At 42.1% G+C, this 23,331-nt stretch overlaps 1 protein-coding gene across 4 annotated transcripts in view; it reads left to right on the top strand.

Moving 5' to 3' along the window:
- Nucleotides 1–23,331, top strand: part of ZNF462 (zinc finger protein 462) — a 94,516-nt gene that overhangs the window by 27,366 nt on the left and 43,819 nt on the right. For 3 of the 4 annotated variants that reach the window (XM_033009240.2, XM_033009238.2, XM_033009239.2), the window contains exons 2-5: nucleotides 12,717–12,968; nucleotides 13,559–19,038; nucleotides 19,889–20,053; nucleotides 21,835–21,938. In XM_033009240.2, the coding sequence (XP_032865131.1) occupies nucleotides 12,749–12,968; nucleotides 13,559–19,038; nucleotides 19,889–20,053; nucleotides 21,835–21,938 (5,969 nt within the window). In that variant the 5' untranslated portion in view covers nucleotides 12,717–12,748. Of the gene's footprint in view, nucleotides 1–12,716; nucleotides 12,969–13,558; nucleotides 19,039–19,888; nucleotides 20,054–21,834; nucleotides 21,939–22,184; nucleotides 22,297–23,331 lie in introns of those variants that run through there. The other variant, XM_042787680.1, reaches the window with a different exon arrangement.

Genomic DNA, 23,331 nt, shown 5'->3' with positions numbered 1-23,331 from the left:
CTTCTGGGTTCTTTCAGGTATTTTTAAAAATGTTGTTGTCATCTTTATTAGCTTAAATATATATCTTAGCCACTTTCATCTACTTTATGCACAGAGTAAATGTCAAGGTTTGTCTACCCATAGAGTTATTTAGACAGAGCTATTACAGTTTCAAATCCTCCTTAAGGACAAAAGCATGTCCAGGTGAAGGTACAACCTCACTTCTGGTTCTTCTCACACATGGCTTGGTGTGACATGCGGGATGACCTGGAGGCTCAGTGGAAGTGTTTGCAGGAAGACATGCTGAGGTCAGTTACAGAGGGCTTCTAGTGAGAACGGTAACACTTAGTGGATCCTTCAGAACCAAATGGATCTGCTCTATATGCAGATACACAATGACCCCATGGTACTTCTGTGTTTTGGTTGTGGAGCTGTTGTCAGTCAAGATGTTCTGTCCCCTCTGTTCCAGAAAGGGAATATCTCTGGAGCAATTAACTCTCTGCAGCTAAAGCAATGGCTAGTGTACCAATGGGGAGAGAGAACTGTTGCCCAGACTGCTTTCCTAGAGCCAAATATAGATGGGCTTCTGGTTTTTGCCAAAAGCAGAATACCTGTTCTGAAGAGTTACTATCCCATGAGTTTTCAGCAACATACCTGCATTTGCAGTGAAAGTAGAGATTTTCTGAGGACAAAGCTTATGAGATAAACCATTTCTTAATTGTTTATCTAATTCTTCTCTTGAGGCTTCTCCTTGTCGCTTCTTGATGTTTATGTGCAAAACCAAAATCCTGATGAAGTCTAATATGCCACTGGGCTACCTTTTCTTAAAGTTGTTTAAGAATCTTGGTGGTTTTCTTCAGGGCACTTTTTTTCTATTTGGAGAAGGTCCCATTTTTGACTAGGCACATACAAGAGTGCTTTCTAAAAAGTCCTTCCACTTTGATTTTACAAAAGAAGTCTCTTCTTTTAGGCCAGGACAACTGAAAATCTCTGACTCTTCCCCTTGCTTTAGACAGAGGGCTCTGTGGGGTCCTATGTTGAGTTTTCTGCATCCTGCCTCTTACAAAAATCAAGCATTTGGGTTTAGTTTACAGGTTAACACAGATTCCCAAAGGTTAAAGAAACTAATTTATTCACAGACTTTCTCTGAAGTGGACTGTACTATGCTTTTATTTTTTCATCATGAAGATAGGGCATTTTCTTTCAGAGTGTTTAAATAAAACAGGATGGCCAGGTTTCATATGGGTGATTACTTGAGGTAGCTAAAATCTTTAATAAACTTTTGTAAATTATGAGAAGTTACTTTAATTCACTAGATTAAATAGGAGTGGGTGGCTGGAAAATAAAAGAACAGGGTGTTCATGGTCTCAATTTATTTTTTTTTTTCAGAGTTCTTTTTTATGTTGATGAACTAGCTTTCAACTGAACTTTCCTTGTGACAAGAGACATTGTTTTCTTTATATGTAGTTTGGCAATTGGTTAGGTATTCTGGGATAAAGTTTTGGCAACTAGTTTCTCTTTTATTAGCTTTCACTCTGTATCTTTAGGGTAAAGCGAGAATGGTTCCCCTTTCTTCAAAATGAGAGTAATCTTATGACAATGGGAAGTGATTATTTTGTTCTAAAATTGGATTTTGTTACCTTCCTAGTGATTTAAAATGCTCAGATTTTTTTTTGTTGTTTTAAATGGCTAAATGTAAAACATTTAGAACAGCAGAATAAACCAAGGTGTTGTGTAATGGACTTGCAGAAGAGAAAAACACTGCAATAGTTCTGTAATGTCTAAACACTTGCAAGAATTGTAGCTTTTGAAGGATGCCATTGGTTATAATCTCAGCTACTCTTAGCCATGGGCCTTATTACAATGAAAGTCTTAGTTATTTTTTATTCTTTATGGTCCATTTCCTGTTTGATTACTTTTTAGGAAGAAGAGACAGAAATTGGATCTTAGTGGCTAACTCAAACAGCTTATTTAAAGTAAAAGGGATCTATTAAGAGATTCAACATCTTACCCTTTTTGATACAACCCAGCTTTAATAATAGTTTTCTTCTTAATTTGAATACATCCAGAGTAGTCAGGGGAAAGGACTGTTTATTATTGGAAAGGCAAGACATAAGGTTAACAACAGGTTGGTTTTTTTCTTTTTGTGAGAGAGAGTGTTCTTAATTATTGCCTATATAACAAAGCATGTTGCTTTCATAGACAGGGAACAGCAGCTTTTTCCTGTTTTTAATGTAATAGTTTCTAATGCCTCTTTGATCCAAACACTTTCAGGCTGGAGAACTTCCATTAAACTTGGTCAATTCATAGATACTGTCATCCATAATCTTAGGATCACTCTGAATTCCTTGCCCGCCTCTGAAGTGCACTGTAGATGTTCCACTTAGTTTCCTCTAGAGACTGTCTGCTATCTGTGTATCATATAAATGATGACAACTGAGCCAGTATGCTATTTTAAATATTCTGTACTTGGACTTTATATATTATACCAACTGCAAAAACTTCTTTCCTGGAAGGACCAAGTGGGTGGAGATGGAGGTTGAAGGGGAAGTAAAAAAAGCAAAGTTTTAATGTGGACCCAGGATACTGCATTCCAGTGTGTATATATTGCATCCCAACATGTAATCCACTGGAATGAGATAGATAGAGAGAGAGATAGAGAGATAGAGTTATTTGGGACAAAGTAAAGTATTCTGGACAACATAAGTGTTAGCTGCAACTTGTTCCTTCTTTTCAGCAGTATCACTTTTCAGCCATCAGTGATAGGACCAGCATCTTTCTGCCACCATCCCAAACAGACAAGGGATCTTCACTTGCACAGGTGGAAAAGATCATTTGGGAGGGGTGGCAGCCTAGTGGTAATCTCTAGTCTGTCAAATACTGGAAAAGTATGTATTATGCTACCTGGGGCTGAGATGCTGGCTGCCATACTGTGAGTGAGTCAGTGGGCAAATAAACGTGTGTATTCTGTCTGGCATTATAAATGGGTCAGTGATGGATTTGTATTACCTGAGGAAATAAACTGGCTGACAGAGAGGCTTCTGCGTGCTGCCCAGCAAATGTCAAATATAGCAGGAAGCTTGGGGGAAGGGGAGACAAAACTGGAGACGAAGGTGGTGTTAAAATAGCTAGGATGTCAGTGGAGCACCTCAAACAAACGAGTGTTTCTGAGAAGTAGACCGGGAAAGCAGAACAATCTTTAGGCTTTGTTAGTCAGCATTTTCTTGTTCTCCAGTAGGGTTTCAGCCACAGACCCTGCTGGGTCTGCATGAGGTGATCTGCTGTTTTACTCAGCTTTGCTGGTACAGAACATGACTTCTGGCACTTTGATTTTATAGGGTTAAACTCATTCCTCTGAATGCCCTTCTTCATCCTCTCCACATGCTCTCTGCACAGGGTTAACCCTTTAAAGGAGTACCTCTGGAGCACGTAAGATCTCTGGATGGACTGAGGGAAAAGGCTGCATCATTCCCTGGGTCCTCACTAAGCTGAGCTCATATTCGTGATGAAAGGCAGGCAGTGGGCTCTGGCTCGCTTGGATCTGATCCATGCGACATTTCTTTGATTCCTGACTGCTCTGTGAATTTCTCTAACTTGGAGAGTCTTGAATGTCCATCAAACTGGGTGCTGTATTACGGAAATGATCTCGTGCTGAAAGATTACTCCTCTCACAAGCCTAGTTCAGTCTCTGTCACCACTGCTATGACACAGGTCCAGTCTCAGCACTTAAAAGAAAAGAACATTTGTCCAGGAAGCATCATTTCACATCCATCTTTCATGATGGTGATAATCTCTGTTTTGCCTTCTTTGAGACATATTTCAATAGCAGTCCCAAAGCAGAACTTTGCCCTTGGCATTTATTGTTTCTGAGTTCTAGTGACTTGATTTCTACTTCTGTGACTACACTAAGAGTGCCTGCTTGTGTTTTAAACCAGCTGTGTTGGCTGGTCTGATCTCGTATCTTTAAAATTCTGTGGCCCCTGAAATAATCCAGCACTTCAGATGTTCCCATGCTTTAGCTCTGTCACCAGTTTATAAGCTGTATTTAGTCTCTGAAAACACCGTGTTATTTGCAAACTAACATTGGTCCTCTCTGAAGCATGCTTGCAACTCACCAGCTACAGCACTGTAAGTGACCATAGAATGGAGCATGTTCGGGTTTTGGGTTGAATGGCAAGATTACTTTTAAAGGCACTGCAAGTTACACAAGTCTGATTTAAGGTACATTTAAAGGCAGAAGGCCATCAGGATATAATCTCTTCTGTCTGCAGTCACAACTTTGCTCTTTCCCACTTCATTTCATGGTCTAGCAGGGTATGTGGTTGAGTTTGTCATTTCTGCTTTGCTGCTGGCAGGACCCCTTTTATAACTGCTCTGACTTTACTTGGCAAGTAAGATCTTTGCTGGGGCTATGCCAGGCTGATGAGTCTGCTCCTCCCCCTGCTTCTTCTAGGGTGAGGCTGGTAATGCATCCTTTGTGTAAAGAGCTCCTAGAAGATGTTATTTGCAATGCATGAGAAAGAACTGGGTTGTTTCTGGAGTACCGAGGCAGAGTGCTGCTGTGTTCTTCAGCACCACCTACTGACATCTTCCTCTCCCAAGTCCAGGTACACAGGGGAGTTCACTTCTCTTAACTCGCAGGAACTGGATTTCTTGAGGTAATTAACAATACACTCTTGGCTGGAAATTAGAACCCCCAGACCCAGTGCTTTCAGTTGCATTATACCATATGGGGAATTGTCTTTGGTATCTGTTTTTGTAGGTTGAGCCAGCTCACTTTGCCTCTTGAACACGTATTTCTATGCAGAAGGACATTGAGAGAACTTGGGTTGGGTCAGTGGGGTGGATGATGGCTCATTTCCTATGAGCATTTAGTATGGCAACCAAGTGACAGACAACATCTCTACTGTAGAATTTTGCCCTATGCTGTTCCATCTTCCTGTTAAATCCTGGAAGGACTTAAACTGGTACTTTCTTTAAAGTTTTTGACTGGGAAAATGGTTTAATGTAGTGTGGGTTTTGTTTTGTATGTTCTCATTTTTTCCTCTTTGTCACCTTCTGGTAAGAAAGGAAACTTAAATTTATTCTGTAAAAAAAAAAAAAAAAAAAAAAAAAAAAAGTCTATCAGATCCAAATTCCCCATTCCTAGTAAAATTGTTGCATCTTCTCATAACACGTGGCCAAAGCAGTATTATGTTTACTGACTGGTGAACCACAGGAAGGCTTGACAGAACTGTCTGTGTCTGCATTTGTAACTCCACAACTACTTCCATGCAGTAAATTAAGTACCTGGCATACTTAATAAGGGAAAACATCCTACTCTGACCATATAGTTGTTCAGATTCTCACATAGAGTCTTTTTGATTTCTGTAGGAATTAATAACTTGCCATAAAAGCAATTATGATCATCAGAAAAAAACTATCCTAGTCTTTCTTGGAGCAAAAGCATTTAATATTTGAGAGCCTTCTCATAGGTGAAGTTCTTCATCCTAGGACTCAGTTGCTCATGCTCCATACCATGTAAAGCCTGTCACAGCTAACCTCTAGGAAAGAAAGAAAAAAATGTCAGAATCATACTTTGTGTGACACTGTCAGTTTATCTTTTGAGACATTTAATTTTCAATCTATTTTTATTTTAAAAGTTTGAAAATATACTTCAGACATTTAGATAGCCTCCTTGTGTATTTTTTTACAAAGAACAGAGATATATGTAGACTTCAGGAGCCCAAAGAAAGAACAAGAGACATTATTTGTGAGAAATAGAAAAAGAGTGATCTGCATTTAGGTAGCTTGAATCAGCAAAGTCCCAGCCTGATGCTCTTTGTAGTTTGGTTACTTATATCTGAATTATCTTTCAAATTTTATTTCCTTGCAAGTAACACGTGGATGTAAAATCAGGTATTCCATCTTGGACTTTTGTCTTCCTTGCTGTTTTCACAGTGAGACAACTATCAGTTTGCTGTGTCTACTTGAGGCTGGGGACTACAGCCTCAAGATACTCACAGAAGCTGACACTGTGCTCCTATCTGTGACTCTCCTTTATACTTCCTTGTAAAATCTATGCTGTGCCTTTATTCTCTTAGGGTCTTACAGTGAGATGGCTAATATGCATTAATGTTCAGTAACCATGTTTTTCTGTTTTGTTTCCCATTTTTTGAATAGTCATAGTCTTGGAGAACGAGTTGAGCTGATAGCAATGTATCCATTATCTGGACCCATTTCAGGGAATTTATGTATTAAGTTCCCAGAAAGAAAAATAACCACAGGTTCTGTAAGTCCTTGTTCTCTTACTGAACTGAAAAACCCATCTATCCTTCTGGTAGCTCTTAGCACTGTGTAGCCTCTCTTCCAGAAGTTTTAAGAGTAATGTGGTTTATATTTCCTTTAAAATGTAGAAGATTTTGCAAGCTATACGGTAGCTTTACAGTGATGCATATTATGGTGTCAGGTATGATAAATGAATGCAAGTATTCAGGAACATAAGCAAATAGTAACTGTATAGGGATCAACAAAATTAGTCATACTGTTTTCCACGATGGGGGGATTTCTGAAAAGTTTGGAGTATAGTGTACAAAGAACATGTAGTAGAAGACCTCCTTTTGTGGAATTGGACCTGGAGCCCACTTCAGGTTCAAACAATCTTCTGGGTGGCTGAATAAGTACATTTTAGGAAAAAAAATAGTGTGTCTCTGCTCAATTTAGATCATTGTTTTTACTGTTGAGTTGTAATGCATCTCTAATAGGTGTTCTTTCCTGAAATACCTTACACTGTAATAAGCATTTCCATGTAGGTCAACAGAAATATTTACTGGAAGAAATCAGTGACAGGATCACATGTATCAGCTTATGTATTTCTCTCATGGGTATAACTGTTGAGTTTCAAAATGTAATAAACGACCCAAAACTGGACATCAGTATGGAGATCTTGATAATAAACGTTGTAACTGGTGATAAAATTTTACTGTAGGTCCTTTACATGAAAATATGAACCACAAAGTAAATTGGACAGTTGCAACCTAACCCATGGAGTTCTATCAAAATCCAGTTTTAGCAAATTAAAAAAAAAGAGTGAAAAAAGAAATGGTATTTCAGTTTCATTTATTTTGATATCAGCTTGGAGGATTAACTGCAAAGACACCCTCAGAAGACCAAGAATCCCAGTAGCTTGACTGGAATTTGGTCATTGAAAAAGACCCATGAGTTGAGTAGGTTTGCCTGACTGTAGTTGAGAGTTGAATTAATTCTTCGAATTTCTCATGAATTATGATTTTTTTTTTTTTCATAAACAAAAGATGAGGCTGACCTCCTCCAGTTAGAATAGCTTTCACGTTTCCAGTTTCTCAAATGTATAATTTTTTGCACTGCTCCTATGATTGTACTTGGTTAGTCCTCATTTCTCCTGTGGTGATCTTAGGTTATAAAAAGTTTTTAATTAAAAAAAAAAAAATGGACAAAACAACCCCATACCCAAGGATATCAGAGCAGCAGCTCCATCATACTTGAGCTGAATCTGGCCAGGAGCCCACGTGGCGTGGCTGGAAGGTCCTCGCTGCAGCTGTAGGCACTGGTGCATCATAAAACCCAGACTTCTCTGGCAGGGAGTAACGCCTGCGGTGTTACTCATGAGAGTTTTGAAAACTTGTTATGTCTGTAATTAGCTGCTCGTGAATTGCACTGCCGTAGAGTTTGGTAGTTTATTTCTGGTAGGTTGATCTCCAACAGCAGGAAAAAGGCGGTGGGGAGATTAGATCAACAGTGAAGCTTGCTGCATGTTTTGAAGGGAAAAGATGACTCTAGTCTGTGATTCCAGGCCCTGCTAAGACATTTTGCTTGTGCTGATCTCTGACCCAACGTGCAGTGGGAGCCATGGGCGCTCCCCATGGAGAGGCAGGTCAGTGCCTGGCAGCCTGAGCCCCTCCCACCGCCCCAGCAGAGAGTGGGGCAGCCTGAGGAGCAGACTTGGCCCCTGATTTTGGGAGCCTCTGTGGGGCCCGGCTGGGCTGTGGGTCTGCAGGTGGGCCTGGGTTGCTTGGGCCCAGGGCAGGGGCTGATGGGGCCAGGGGGTTGAGATGGGGCCCTGGGACATGGGGGAACCCCTGACGGCTGTTCGGGAAGAGTGAGGTCTGTGGGTGCCCACAGGGCCCCAACAAATTTACATCACCAGGTCGACTTTCTGCAGGTGAAAGGTGTTTGGCAGTGTTTCTCACTGTGTGATGAGGTGTGTAACACCATAGAATTGTGGAATCATATAATCATTTAGGTTGGAAAAGACATTTAAGATCATCCAGTCCAACCACTAACCTAACGCGTCCAAGTCCACCACTAAACCATGTCCCTGAGTGTCACATCTACACATCTGTTAAATACCTCCAGGGATGGTGACTCAGCCACTTGTCTGTGCCTCCTGTTTCAGTTCTTGATAACCCTTTTGGTGAAGAAAGTTCTTTCATCTCCACTTTGGCACAGAGTAAAATGAAAGCTGTGTATGCAACCTGTGTGTGGGAGGTAGGGATGAAGATGCCTCTGATCATCTGACAGGAGGAAGGCTTGGAGAACTGCAGATTTCTTTGTTTTACATGTGATGTTACTGATACTGAGCTGGAAGTTCACGTAGTGTGTGTGGTCTGATTGACCTTTCCAGTTGTGGTTGTGCATGTGCATATTCTTCCAGAAGCTCTGCTGACTCCATCTCAAAACATAACGGATGGGTAGTCAAACCACAGAAGCTCAATTTTGAGGTCAGTGCCTTGGGCTTCACAATTAGTTTTGTTATTTTGAAGCTTTAAAACCAAATTTAAACATAATGATTTGTACTACTTTGCCTGCTGCCAAATTATGTAATGACTGTTGTTCAACAAGCAAAACTACCTTTTGTTCTTGATTTTTAAAAACCTAGAAATCTAATGCAACTGCGTCTCTGATGTTCTCACATGTTTATGAGTGTAGAGAACGATGTTGAAGTCAATGTGAGACTCCACCTTGGCTCTTTAAAAATGTGGCTTTGAGAATCTCTTGACTAATGTTTTGGAAGCTTTCTGCTCCTAAGGAAAATGAGAATACCTCCATGCTAAGCATTTAAGCCATATATTTTAAGAAGAGGTTGTAAATGCAAATTAGTCAGACAATGGCATTTTAATAATCTGTTTGGTGAGGCTAGCATTGCCTTAGTAAGAGTATTTTAGAAGTCACAGTATTTGTAAGCAACGTGGTGTCAAGAGATTGGCTGTGAATATATTAGAGGGCTTGTGGGATTTATGGATTCATTTCATGGTGGTTGTGTTTGATTGTCTTTAGCTTTTTTTCAGACTTCCTGTTCTGCTGTTAAATTAGTGGATTTGGTAACTCCTCTCACACTCCACTCCCCTCTAAATTGTCTTATGCTGTTTGAAAATTTAAAGGATTATTGGATGCGTTGCCTTAGCTGGTCGTGATGGAAATGTGCAAATTTTGCTTTGTCTCCTTTGCCTGGGGTGTGTGTCTTGCCAGTGTATTAATATTTGCACTTGAAAATGTAGGTGGGTCTCTCTGTTTCATATCCCATGCAGACAAAAAAGAAGAGAGAAAAATGCACATTGTGCTCCAGTTTCTTTTGATATATGAGCTCAAACTAACAGTTTATGTTTTTCTTCACCTCTGTGCAATGCCTGAATTTTAAAGGAAAATGTGGAAATGGTAGAGCTGAATGCCTTACAAAATGCTTCATCCTGCTTTCAGTATGATGCATGCTGAAAACATCAAATGGAAGTCCATTCAGCCATACCTCATGTTTGTTCCTCATAACTGCAGTAAGATTAACGTTTTCTCTGATTTGGTGCAGCCTTTGTGATACAGACCCTGCTGAAATTCAAGGTGGAACCAATAAGAATGTCTCCACCACTTTTTGTAATAAGCAGCTATTAAAGATATCCCAACTCTTCATTCTGATTTGTAGCAGAAGGGTACTGTTGGTTTGTCTAGACAGAAACCAGCATCCTTGAGGATACCTTCTCCAAGCATCAGTGTACGGTGACTGCTGGGGATGGTGATGGTGGTGGTTTTTACTTCAAGCGGCCAGGGTTATCTTTTTTCAGAACCTCAGGTTTGCTCTCCCTTCTGGTTTTCTGTAAGCCTGCCTGAAGTTCCCAAAAGAGAGCTGAAAGCGTTTTGCGGTGGTGTTTCTAAAGGGACTGAAGTTTTCCGGGGGGGTGATGGTGGTGGTGGTGAGGGGGGGGAAGAGCGATATTTGTGTGTGTTGTTTTCCCTCTCATCTACACAATGGAGCTTTCAGAGAACCTCTCTTAAAAGGCATAGCTACAGTCTTTGTGTGAAGGGTGTGTCTGCTGGCAGGGTTTGCTGATGCAGACAGGCTGGCTGGTGATTAACAAAGGTCATTAGACTTTGGAATCTGGTAGAGGAGTGGGGTGGTGCGTCTCCTGCGCCAAGCAGGAGGGCACTCCAGGGAAAAGGCAATCTTGAGGTCCCCCGCCTGCCTTTACCCCCCTTCTTCCCCCCTCCACATCTTTCTCCTCGGAGGCTCGGCTGTGTGTTGCCTCTGCCGGTAGGACAGCTTGGACCACTGTCTTTGATGCTGTAATGCTGTGTTTCTGGAACGAATGGTCACATTTGTCATCCATGGGACAGGGGAACCAACCCTAGGAGATGGTTGTGGGTGATCTGCTCAGGGAAAGAAGGTGCTGCTTGGGCAGTGCAGGGGGACAGCAGCGACGTGATTTGGGGAGCCAGTCATGCAAGAGAAGGGGAGATGTGCTCTGGGGATGCTGATTTTTCAAGTATCACCCAAGGAGGAGGAGGAAAAGACAAAAAGCCTGGTGTGCTTGAGATGAAGCTGAGATAAGTGAGGCCATGTTGTGCACAGGCAAGAAGCACTGAGTCTCTGAGTGCAGGAGTTGTCTGAGCTAAAATGGCTGCTCCCAAAGCTCAGAGGACTAGGGCAGCTTAGTGAGTCTTAAAGCTTCAGTGACGCAGGGGCTCATATCTCTTGAAAGTGTGATAAACACATTCAGCAGAGCTGTGGCTTGTTTGGCTGAGATGAAAGGACTACGCTTGGGGGATGGGTAGTGAAAACTGGATGATCTGCTTTTCTGTGAAGTGCTCTAAATGCAGGAGTCGTCTGCTCCATGGAAAAATTTGTTTTCAGGTCTAATGGACTGTGCTAAAGGAGACGTGGGGTGGGGCTTCACTCACTGCTGTAATTTGATCCAGAGCAGATAGCAACCTCTTCCACACAATTTGGTCTGGTGCTTGCACATAAAAGCTTGAGTATTTCGATTATTGTAACTTTGTTAGCTGAAGGGAAGCTGGTGCAGCGTTCATTTTCTTTATTGGTAGTGGGAGGGAGTGGGGGGAGAGAAAGGATACAGTGCAGCCTGCAAAGTAATGTAGGTAAGTATGTGGAGAGCCTCCGTGCTCAGACTGTCCAGAATTTGACTTGATAGAAGTTTATTTTAGCAGGCTATCAGAAGAAGCATTCTTTATATAAAATCCTGATGCAGTACCTTCTCTTGTTTCTGTGCCCTAATGTTTTGGAGCTTTCTTCTTGCTGTGGAAGTAGCTTCATACTCTACATAAAGTAATCATATGGAATTTTCAGTGCTTTGGGCTGCCCTTGTGTCTTGGACCTCTGAAACTCTCAGTTTATCATCCTTTGCCAGCGCAGCACATGAAAGCTGAAGGAAGTAATGCCTGTATTAACATAGGAAGGTTGCTATTGTGCCTAAATACTGCACAGGGTAGGAAGGTGTAAGTCTTTTGTCTTGCTTGTACTTTGTGTCTCCTCTCCTTTATGGCAGTGTGTAAACATAAACTTTCTGCTGCAGGATTAACTGATCACAAGCTGAACCACTATACTTCACGTTACCATATTTTATGCTGCTTTGTACGTGAAGCTGTGCAGGGCTTTTGGATACATCAAGGAAGTCACGATGTCTCTGAGTCTTTGTAACTCCTATTTCCATTGTACTTTCTCAGTATTCCCATGCCTGTTGCTGCCCATTTCTTCCTCCAGCCCTTTCCATCCCTCAGACTGTTAACACACAGAAGGTCATGTTCCCCAAATAGACTAAAATGAAACTGTAAACACTTTAATAAAGAATGGAGATAACCTTACAAAGCTTGGTGGAAGTAGGGCAGAGCAAAGCATTCCACCTTGGGTTCACATTGCAGTTATGTCTAGGTTTTCCACCAACATCAGGACTGATAGCATATTGAGAAAAAAAGGCACATTTGTTCATGTGAAGACTTTTCATCTATGGTAGTGAATCAGGCAGGACTTGTCAACTTCCAGGGAGGTTAGAGTAAGTCTGAGTCTCATAAAGGCAGAAGCCACTGTCTTGTGATCATAAATTTCAGTGGATCACTGGACGTAATGTGCTGTTTCTCTAGTATATGAGTTGTGGTCTTTGAACAAGACAGTCTTCTGAACAACAGCTCTGTCTTGTGTAAGGGAAAAGCTAGGAGGACAAAGTCCATTGTCTCAGTAGTCACTTGTCAGAAGGTTGACTGTTTGTAGAGTTGAGTCAGCAACTTGTGAGCTGCCTAGGTAGGATTTTATGTGAATCTGAATAGATGCTTCTTAGTATGGTAAGCAAAGGTTGAGTTTTATGCCACAGTATTTGTGGAATCTCTGAAAATGACTTGGTTGATCATAAGCTTGGTATTAACAGTTTCTAGGATTTGTTACAATGACATTGCTATAAAACACGTATCTTTCTTCTTCTCTTCTTCTGTTTTTCTTGCAGATTTTTCTAATGTAAAAGCTCATCCCTGAACCATGGAAGTGCTGCAGTGTGATGGCTGCGATTTTCGAGCTCCATCTTATGAAGACCTAAAAGCTCACATTCAGGATGTTCACACTGCTTTTCTGCAGCCAACTGATGTCTCTGAGGAAAGTCCTAGCCAGCCAAGGTCTGGTTCCATGAATGCTAGCAACCAGACTGAGGTTGAATTTTCTTCTGTAAAGGATGAATTTACAATTGCAGATGAAATAACAGGTAAATCTCAACTGGAAGATTGATCTCAGCTGTAACCCTGTGTTTTATGTGTGGCTCATTTCATCTTGTTTTAGTTTCTACTTTCAATGTGATTTTAAAAACTTGCATAATCTTTATTGCTATGTCAGCAAAGCAGGTGTCTAGCTTCAGCCATATTGGTTTTGACCACAGCTTTTCTGTAATTGCAAGCATGGAGAATGGTTTTATTTCCCTGCTGCTTTTCATGTAATAATCCATATTGCTTTTTGGTTTTCAGATTTTCATGGTGGTTCTTCACTACCATGAATCATCTCAAAATTTTCAATTCTATTAGTGTAGTAGCTTTCTTTTTCCCCCGATAAGATTATTTTATCAATTATCTATCCCCAACTGTACACCAGTCTACATATATATGTAGAAATTATGCGTAATGGTAATTTTTCTGACCATTGCTAGTTATGTAGATCTCACCATAAGTAAGTGAGGGAATCCTGGTGTGATTATTATCTATTCGGGATGTGGTTGCATTCTTACATGTACAGGGTGAGTGGAGAAAAAGCCTCTTTATTTTATTTTATTTATTTACATACACACCTTAATTCTCATTTTAGGGCAAAATGCAACAAGTCAGATGGGAACTGGAAGTTACTATAGCCAGAGCCAGACTTTCTATGGTCAGCACATAGCTCCAAATCCTAAACCAACCAACAAGTTTTTCCAGTGCAAGTTCTGTGTGCGTTACTTCCGTTCCAAAAACCTCCTCATAGAGCACACGCGCAAGGTTCATGGAGCACAGGCCGGGGGGAGCTCAGTGGGGCCACCAACTGCTAGTTCCCTAAATTACAACATCATCATGCACGAAGGGTTTGGCAAAGTTTTCAGTTGCCAGTTCTGCACCTACAAGTCACCCAGGCGTGCGAGGATTATTAAGCACCAGAAAATGTATCACAAAAACAACCTGAAAGAGAGTTCAACTCCTCCTACAGCTGCTGCTGCTGTGTCTGAATCGACCTCTGCTTCTGTGCCAGTGCAGGAGCCCTGCAAGGAGCTGCCTGCAGAGGTGGTGGAGCGGAGCATTTTGGAATCCATGGTCAAGCCCCTGACAAAGTCTAGGGGCAACTTTTGCTGTGAATGGTGCAGCTACCAGACACCTCGAAGGGAGCGCTGGTGTGACCACATGATGAAGAAGCACCGCAGCATGGTAAAAATACTGTCAAGTCTGAGGCAGCAACAAGATGGAACTGGTACACCTGATGTACAGAATAAGAGTGCCCAGAATGCCTCTCCAAACTCTAACTATATGTCCATGAGTACAACGGGGCGTGAGATGTCGAATGCTAATGTGGGAAACTTCAGGAACTCCATGGGCAATTCCCTTATCAGACCCAACTCTTCTACATCTTCCAAGTTTTCTTCTGTGTCTTACCCTCAAATAAAGCCTAAGTCACCTCACAACTCGGGCATGGTTAATTTGTCTGACAGATCCCGCTATGGAATTGCTGATATGACGAATTCTTCTGCTGACCTGGAAACAAGCAGTATGCTAAATGACTCCAGCTCAGATGAAGAGCTAAATGAAATGGACAGTGAGAATGGCTTGAATTCCATGGATCACCAGACCTCAGGAATGTCTGCAGAGCAGCTGATGGGATCTGATGGCAACAAACTATTGGAAACAAAGGGAATTCCCTTTAGAAGGTATATGAACAGGTTCCAGTGTCCTTTTTGCCCTTTCCTGACAATGCACCGCCGAAGCATTTCCCGTCACATTGAGAACATCCACCTGTCTGGGAAGACAGCTGTCTACAAGTGTGATGAATGCCCTTTTACCTGCAAGAGTTCATTAAAGCTTGGTGCCCACAAGCAATGTCACACAGGAACAACATCAGACTGGGACACCATGAACTCTCAGACTGAAAGCATTGCTTCGTCTCTGAATGACAGCACAGTATCTTATGAGAGTGGAAATATAAATGGCAGGAAGTCAGCTGGGATGATGGAACCAGTGCAGCCACAACAACAGCAGTCACCCCAGCCCCATTCACAACATCCATACAAGTGCACAATGTGCAACTATTCCACTACAACTTTGAAAGGCCTCAGAGTTCATCAGCAGCACAAGCATTCATTCTGTGACAACTTGCCAAAATATGATGGACCACCATCGAACGCACCCCAAGAGAGTGAGGCAGATGCTCACCCCTCTGCAAGCACAGTGAAGAAGAGCCAGACCTCCATCCTTGGGCTCTCATCTAAAAATAACTTTGTTGCAAAAGCACCTCGGAAGGTGTCAAATGATTTCCCTTTAGATCTGTCTCCAGTGAAAAAGAGAACTAGAATTGATGAAATAGCAAGCAACTTGCAGAGCAAAATCAACCAAAACAAACAGCAAGAAGATGCTGTGATTAATGTAGAGGATGATGAGGAAGAGGAAGAGGACAACGAGGTGGAGATAGAAGTGGAGTTAGACAGAGAAGAAGAGCAAACAGAAACAATGATAGAGGTTTCCAGTTCTTACGCACCCCAGCAAATGTGGGGCAGAGAGGCTAATGATTCCCAGAAGGAGACAAACTTTAGAAGCATGCAGCATGACTACAATTCCACCAATGGAGCAGAGATTGAGCTCACTTTATCTGAAGATGAGGAAGACTATTATTCTTCTGTCAGCATGAAGGACCATCAAAGCCCTAATGCCTCTGTTCTGGGGAGCCAGTCAAACATGTATGGTACCGATCAGAACAATGAGAATTCAGAGTTTAACGAGTCTGGTAGGCTTTACTATTGTAAACACTGTGATTTCAGCAACAAATCTGCCAGGAGTGTTAGCACCCACTACCAGCGAATGCATCCCTATATTAAATTCAGCTTTAGGTATATCCTGGATCCCAATGATCACAGTGCAGTATACCGGTGTCTTGAGTGCTACATTGACTACACAAATTTTGAAGACCTACAGCAGCATTATGGAGAGCATCATCCTGAAGCTATGAATGTACTGAACTTTGATCATTCTGATCTGATCTACCGCTGTCGCTTCTGCTCTTACACAAGCCCGAATGTTAGAAGCCTGATGCCACATTACCAAAGAATGCATCCCACAGTGAAAATTAACAATGCAATGATATTTTCAAGCTATGTTGTTGAGCAGCAAGAAGGGCTGAACACAGAGTCTCAGACACTGAGAGAGATCTTGAATTCTGCTCCAAAAACTATGGCAACCTCCACCCCCGTGGCTCGCGGGGCTGGTGTGCCAGCTGGTTTTAACAAAAGTGCCGCCAAGAGTTTTAGTCCTGAATGTGAAAATCAGAAGGAGCCTTCAGTCAATACTGTGGTTGTTTATGACTGTGACGTGTGTTCATTTGCAAGCCCTAACATGCATTCTGTTCTGGTGCATTACCAGAAAAAGCACCCTGAAGAAAAAGCATCATATTTCAGAATCCAGAAGACCATGCGTGTAGTCTCTGTTGACAGGGGCTCTGCCCTGGCTCAGATGTCCTTTGAGTTGGGGACACCCGTCTCCCCAAAATTGTCCAATTTGGCTTCTCAACCTCCACCTCCCCCACCGCCACCACCAGACCTTTCTACTGAACTCTACTATTGCAAACACTGTTCATACAGCAACCGATCAGTTGTGGGAGTGCTCGTCCACTATCAGAAAAGGCATCCAGAGATAAAGGTCACTGCCAAATATATCAGACAGGCACCCCCCACTGCAGCAATGATGAGGACTGGTGAGTTGCCACCTGGTATTCAGAGGCCACCAGTGTCAATGCAGCAGTTGAGCCGGGGTGGATCTGAGACCTCTATGAATCCTCCCGAGAATGAAATGTTCTTCTGCCAACACTGTGATTATGGAAATCGGACCGTGAAAGGCGTGCTTATTCATTATCAAAAGAAGCATCGTGACTTCAAAGCTAACGCAGATGTGATTAGGCAGCATACAGCCACCATTAGAAGCCTTTGCGATCGCAGCCAGAAGAAATCAACTGGCAGTGTACCTGCTCACACCTCCAGCACAGAACGGGACAAGTCAAAGCTGAGAGCTCTCAAATGCAGGCAGTGTAGCTATACATCACCTTACTTCTATGCGTTAAGGAAGCATATTAAGAAAGACCACCCAAATCTGAAGGCCACAGTCACATCCATTCTGAGATGGGCATTTTTGGATGGCTTGATAGAAGCTGGTTATCACTGTGAATGGTGCATTTATTCACACACAGAGCCAAGTGGTTTGCTTGTACATTACCAAAGGAGACATCCCGAGCATTATGTTGACTATACATATATGGCAACTAAACTCTGGGCAGGTCCCGATCCTTCCCCTCCTGCCTTAGTGATGCCAGCAGAGATAAAGACCTATAAATGCAGAGACTGCATTTTTGAAGCGTCTTCCATTTGGGATATTACTAATCACTACCAAGCATTTCACCCTTGGGCCATGAATGGAGATGAATCTGTGTTATTAGATATCATTAAGGAGAAGGATGCTGCTGAGAAATCCATCCCACAGCCTGATGAAGCTGGGGCCAGGATGGATTCTGAAGACCAGATAACAACATCACAGATGGATCAGGATGCAGAGTGTGCAGAGGATCCCAGCCTTTCCCAGGAAAAAACTGTCCAGCTGGCTTCTGCAAACCCTGCCATCTCCTCCACTCCATATCAGTGTACAGTTTGCCAGTCTGAATACAACAATTTGCATGGCCTTCTGACACATTATGGCAAAAAGCATCCTGGCATGAAAGTGAAAGCTGCAGACTTTGCTCAGGATATAGACATTAACCCAGGGGCTGTATATAAATGCAGACATTGCCCATACATTAATACACGTATTCATGGCGTTCTCACACACTACCAGAAACGGCACCCATCAGTAAAGGTCACTGCTGAAGACTTTGTGCATGATGTGGAGCAGTCAAATGATATTGCTCAGAATGATGTGGAAGAGACAAGTAGGATTTTCAAGCAAGGCTATGGTGCTTACCGGTGCAAACTTTGCCCTTACACTCATGGAACACTCGAGAAGCTGAAAATTCACTATGAGAAATACCACAATCAACCTGAATTCGATGTTTTTGCCCAGTCACCACCAAAAGTGTCTGCCTCAGTGGAGCCAGACATGGTGACTGAAATCAAGGCCTCCCCAGAAATTGCTGCTGAGGATGTTGGAGAAGTCTCTGTGCCGGCACCTCATTTCTCTAGTTCTCATTTAGTATCTCACACAGTTTTCCGGTGTCAGCTCTGCAAATATTTCTGTTCCACCCGGAAGGGAATAGCTAGGCACTACCGCATCAAACATAACAATGTCCGGGCACAGCCAGAAGGCAAGAACAACCTCTTCAAATGTGCTTTGTGTTCGTACACCAACCCTATCCGCAAAGGGCTTGCAGCACACTACCAGAAAAGACATGACATTGACGCTTACTACACTCACTGCTTAGCAGCCTCCAGGACAGTAAGCGACAAACCCAATAAAGTGATCATTCCATCTCCTCCCAAGGATGACACTCCTCAGTTAAGTGAGGAGCTGAGGAGGGCAGTAGAGAAGAAGAAATGCTCTCTTTGTTCCTTCCAGTCGTTCAGCAAAAAAGGTATTGTGTCCCACTACATGAAGCGTCACCCTGGTGTTTTCCCTAAGAAACAGCACGCGAGCAAGCTGGGGGGTTATTTCACTGCCGTGTATGCTGATGAGCATGAAAAGCCAACTCCAGCCGAGGAGAGGAATGACTTTGAAAAGCCTGAGGTGGAGACTGAGACTCAGGAAATTGAGTGGCTTCCCTTCAGGTGCATAAAATGTTTCAAGCTGTCCTTCAGTACAGCAGAACTGCTGTGCATGCATTACACGGACCACCACAGCAAGGATTTGAAGAGGGACTTTACCATACTGGGAAGTGGCACCCGCTCTCAGAACCCTGTCTACCAGTGCAAGCACTGTGATACGAAATTGCATAGCACAGCAGAGCTGACCGCACACTTGAATGGTCACAACGAGGAATTCCAGAAGCGTGCCAAACGTCAGGAGAGGAGGAAGCAGCTTTTGAGCAAGCAGAAATATGCAGATGGTGCTTTTGCAGATTTCAAACAAGAGAGGGTAAGGGTTTGTGTGTCTGGTCTTTTTCCCTGCTCCCCACTCCCTGACAGGGAGCCCACTAATGTTCATTTGCATGTTGTCTTTGACAGCCAAATGACCGCAGGCTAATGAATGACTCAGTGTGCCAGTGAGCTCCATAAGTCAATTACACATTCTGCTTTAATTTCCTCCTCCATCCTCCACGTCTCCTTAGGTTCTGTAGGAAGCCCTGCTCCTTCCTACTGCTTCCTTCAGTATTTTCTTTATCTCCTTTCCTTCCTCCCACCCTTCTGGAAGGCCATCTGTATCTGACAGTCACTTTTCTTTTGTGGCAAGGCTGCCTTTTACTTTGTTGCAGATTCTTTACGAAATGTCCCATCCCCCTTTTCAGTGTGTCTCTGAATAACACATCAGTTTCCTTCTCAACTTTCTCAGTACTTTCTCTGATTAAGCACTTAACATGGCTTGAATCTATCTGGTGACTGCAGCTTTGGGAAAGCGCCCCATAATAAGACCAAACTGTGGTCCTTTTCTTGCCCACTTTCCTCTTCTGCTTCAGTTTGAAATATACTTGCTGTGGAAAAGCTGTTGGGGAAGTTGTGGTGTCAGGGAAGAGTACACTTTCAGGCCAAACTAGGTGGTCTTGTAGAGGACCACTGTTATGCAGAAACTGAAGGTTTCTTCTGCACATATGTCTTGTCCGCTTACTCTGGAGGCATTAATAGTTGTCAACAAAAATCGACCTTGCAGTTCTGCAAAATAGGACATGTACATCAAGCGTAATTTCCCTTCAGGTGTAAAATCTGGTCTGTGTTCCTAGAAGTGAGATACAAAGCACACGTCAGTGATTTAAGTCTGTGTACTCAAACAGGCTTTTGGACACTTGGAAGATGTTTCGAAACTTAAGGAGAGAAAGGTGGTTGGCTACAAATGCAAATTTTGTGTGGAAGTCCATCCAACACTTCGAGCTATTTGTAATCATCTCCGCAAACATGTCCAGTATGGGAATGTTTCTTCTGTGTCAGCTACGGTAAAGGTAAGAATTTTAAAAAGGTGACTAAAGGTGACTACTGCTACTTCTTGCATTGTTTAAAATAAAGGACTTGTTGAAAACCTATGGAGAGCTCTTGTGAAATTGAATGGGTTTTAAACTGGGTATTACAATTCAGCATGATGTTTTAATCTACACTAAGTTTTTGAAGTGCATTTGGTTTATTTTGTTTTAACTTTTTTCCACTCTTGATCCAGGGGCACGAAGACTATTTAATTCTCATTTCTTCTCAGCTACAAAGGAGTTGATGTTGTTGATGACCGAAAGACTTGGTTTATGAGCAGAAGGATTTCTCTCAGCTGTTCTGTGCTACTTTTTTGCTTAGTTAAACCCTAAAAGAGCTGCTTCTTTTCTTTTTTCTTTTGTAATTTTTTTTGGTTTTGTTTTTTTGTTGAAGAAGAGGAAGTGTGCACGTGCAAATGTGCGAAGTTGCTTGTGGTACACCTTTCCACATGAAATTCGCACACTGGCTCCAAACAAAACATTCAATGGCCAGCTGAGACAGTGGTCCCATTCAGGTGATTAGGTGTAAATGTGTTGTTCCTTTCTTCCAGTGAAAGGGGATGCCTTCTAGAACACGTCCAAGGATAGGCCATACTCCACAGCCCAATTTCCAGGTTATTGGCAGTGGTAGCAAAAATGCAACAGGGCTGTGGGAACTAGCTGTGTGTCCCTCCTCGTGTTGCAGTGAGCTCTTGGCAAAGACTCCTGCTGCCAAAGGGTGCTTCTTTCTTGTTTTCACCTGCTTGTTGTGAGGAAGTAGAGTCCTTCATAGCCTAACTCATGCTACCTGAGAGAGCTTTCATTGCCCTTCCACTGACCTTCCTCCACCTCACCTGGTACTACTGTCAGATTCAGGTGATTCCCGCCTAACAGACCTTTTCTCCTTGCTTCTCAGGTGAAGTTTACGAAAACTCAATGATTTCTTCTGAGTAAATAGAAATTTTGAAGCAGGAAACAAAAGATGAAATCCATGACGGAAAGAATGTGATGGAAATGCTCTTATAGGTTATTAAAGTCACTGAAAAAATGCATGCTTTGGTTAGAAAAGGGAAAGGAAGGGAAAAGGGAAAGTTAGGAAAGGGAAAAAATACTTTTTCTGTTTGCTTTTTATTTTTAAAGAGGATTCTGGGGTCTTAGAGTACTGACTTCTTGTGAATTTGACACTGATGGACAAAGTCTACTGTAGACTAAACTACTCTCTTAGTCTGCAGAGTAGCTACACTATAAGAGCTAAATAAAATGAATTTGCTCTATACGTTAGTAATGTTTATCTGATGAAATTTAGAAGATTCCTATCAAGACTATCAAAACATAGTAGATTTGTTTTCTTGTCTTTTTACATTATCTGACACAAATTTCATCAAGGAGTGAGACTTTTTTTTTTACATATGCATGTATGTCTATAAATAGACATTTTTCCCTCCCAAGAGTAGGCCCTTTTTTCAGGAAGCCATTGATGTGGAGTTTGTGTAGGGATATTTTTAGAAAAATAATACAGTGGGAAACATAGGCATTATAATGAACAGAGAGGAAAGGTTGAGGGGCGGAAGGGGGAGTGAATTGATGGATTTGGGGGGATATGTGTTTTTTAGCAGGAAGCTGAAGATTCTTCAAACACAACTTTGATGGAGGGTTGTGAGGGAGCCAAAGACCCTGGCATTATGGAATTTACAGAAGCTGAATCTGGAGCATCCTTGGAAGATGAAAACAAGTCTTGGGGCTACCACTGCAGCCAGTGTGACCGGGTTTTGATGTCTATGCAGGGTCTACGATCTCATGAGAGGAGTCACTTAGCTCTGGCCATGTTTACCCGGGAAGACAAGTACAGCTGCCAGTATTGCTCCTTTGTCTCTGCTTTCAGGCACAAGTAAGTTGTGGCTTTTTCCCCTCTCCCCCGCCCCCATCCCCTCCCCCAAAAAAAGAAACATGAACTAGCACTACTGTTTCGTAGGCTGACATTGAAGAAGAGCCCACTCAATTTGCCACTTTCCTGAGCATTTAGGTATTTTCCATGCTGCAAAATCTTTGGCCACCATGAGTGGCTATTTATAAAAGGTTGCATTTTTATATCTTCTTGAATTTATTTAAGCCCTTTTTTTTTTTTTGCATGTAGGGGAAAAGCATGCAAGCAAAAGAATAAGACTTCTTTCACTAGGCAAACAGTGAAGCCCACCACTTATGCAACCTTGTCAAATGCATGAGACTTAACAAGCCGGGAAGAAGAGAGAAAAGTATTTTCCTTGTTAATCTTTCATATATAAAGAACTTCTGCTGCATAATTATCTTATTTATAATTACTACAAATTCTTGATGATTGAGTTTTCATTTCTAATGTTAAAAAACTGTCATAAACTTACCTTCAAATTAGATACTTTTTAAAAAATTTTCTTAACTATGGTATGCAATTTCAGTCTACAAGTATTTCAAGTTCACACCAGTGTGGTATACTAGTGACTCCTTCAGCCTGCTTCCTTATCTGATGTTGCATGTGAGGAATGCATAGTTATCATTAATAGTCACATTTCTTATGATTTGTTTCCCTAAGGTTGACTTTGCCCTAAGTTGGGTAGTTTTAAAAATTATTTTAATCATAAATAATCATATGGCATGCCCCCCAAAAATGGGGTTTGTGGGATATTTCCCACTGGCATCTTGGACTGACTTATGGGTACTTGTTTTCTCTAATTCTGGGGAAAGAGCTGCTTATTTAATGTTTTAACAAAGAGATCCAGGTGCTCATTTGATGTAGACACTCATAGTACTGTCAGTAGCACTCCTAAATTTGGCAAAGATGTCACTGTTTTGCAATCAAATGCACATGGGAGAGAAAGTGTGATAAAAAGCATGTTTTAACTCCTCATGTTAAAAAGCAAGATTTCTGCTAGTGTCACAGCACTGCAAATTGTTGCCACAGTGTGGTCTGCCTTGTTGAAAAGGTCTGTGAAATTGAGCAGCCAACAGGAAGAAAAGGACTGAGGGAAGGACGGTACTACTGGGTGTATCCCACCCTGCTTTGGCAAGGCTGACAGTGGGGGACACACCTGTCTTACATAGCTTACAGAACCTGCTGTTTGTATAGTAAACTGGTTTGCTTCGAAAATCAAACTTGTGTTGAGTTTGGTCTCTAGTCACTGTTTCCTACCTCAGAAGTGAATAAAGTCATGTCCTACAAGTAGAAGAATGGATAAGTCAGAAAGTGGTGGATGGCAGGGAAGAACTCTACAGGTATTATATAACTTGATACTAGGTGGTGTTGCTGT

The sequence above is a fragment of the Tyto alba genome, unplaced genomic scaffold (genome assembly GCF_018691265.1).
Source record: "Tyto alba isolate M040663 unplaced genomic scaffold, T.alba_DEE_v4.0 Super-Scaffold_13, whole genome shotgun sequence".
Lineage (NCBI taxonomy): Eukaryota > Metazoa > Chordata > Aves > Strigiformes > Tytonidae > Tyto > Tyto alba.
This window is presented reverse-complemented; position numbering and strand designations above follow the sequence as displayed.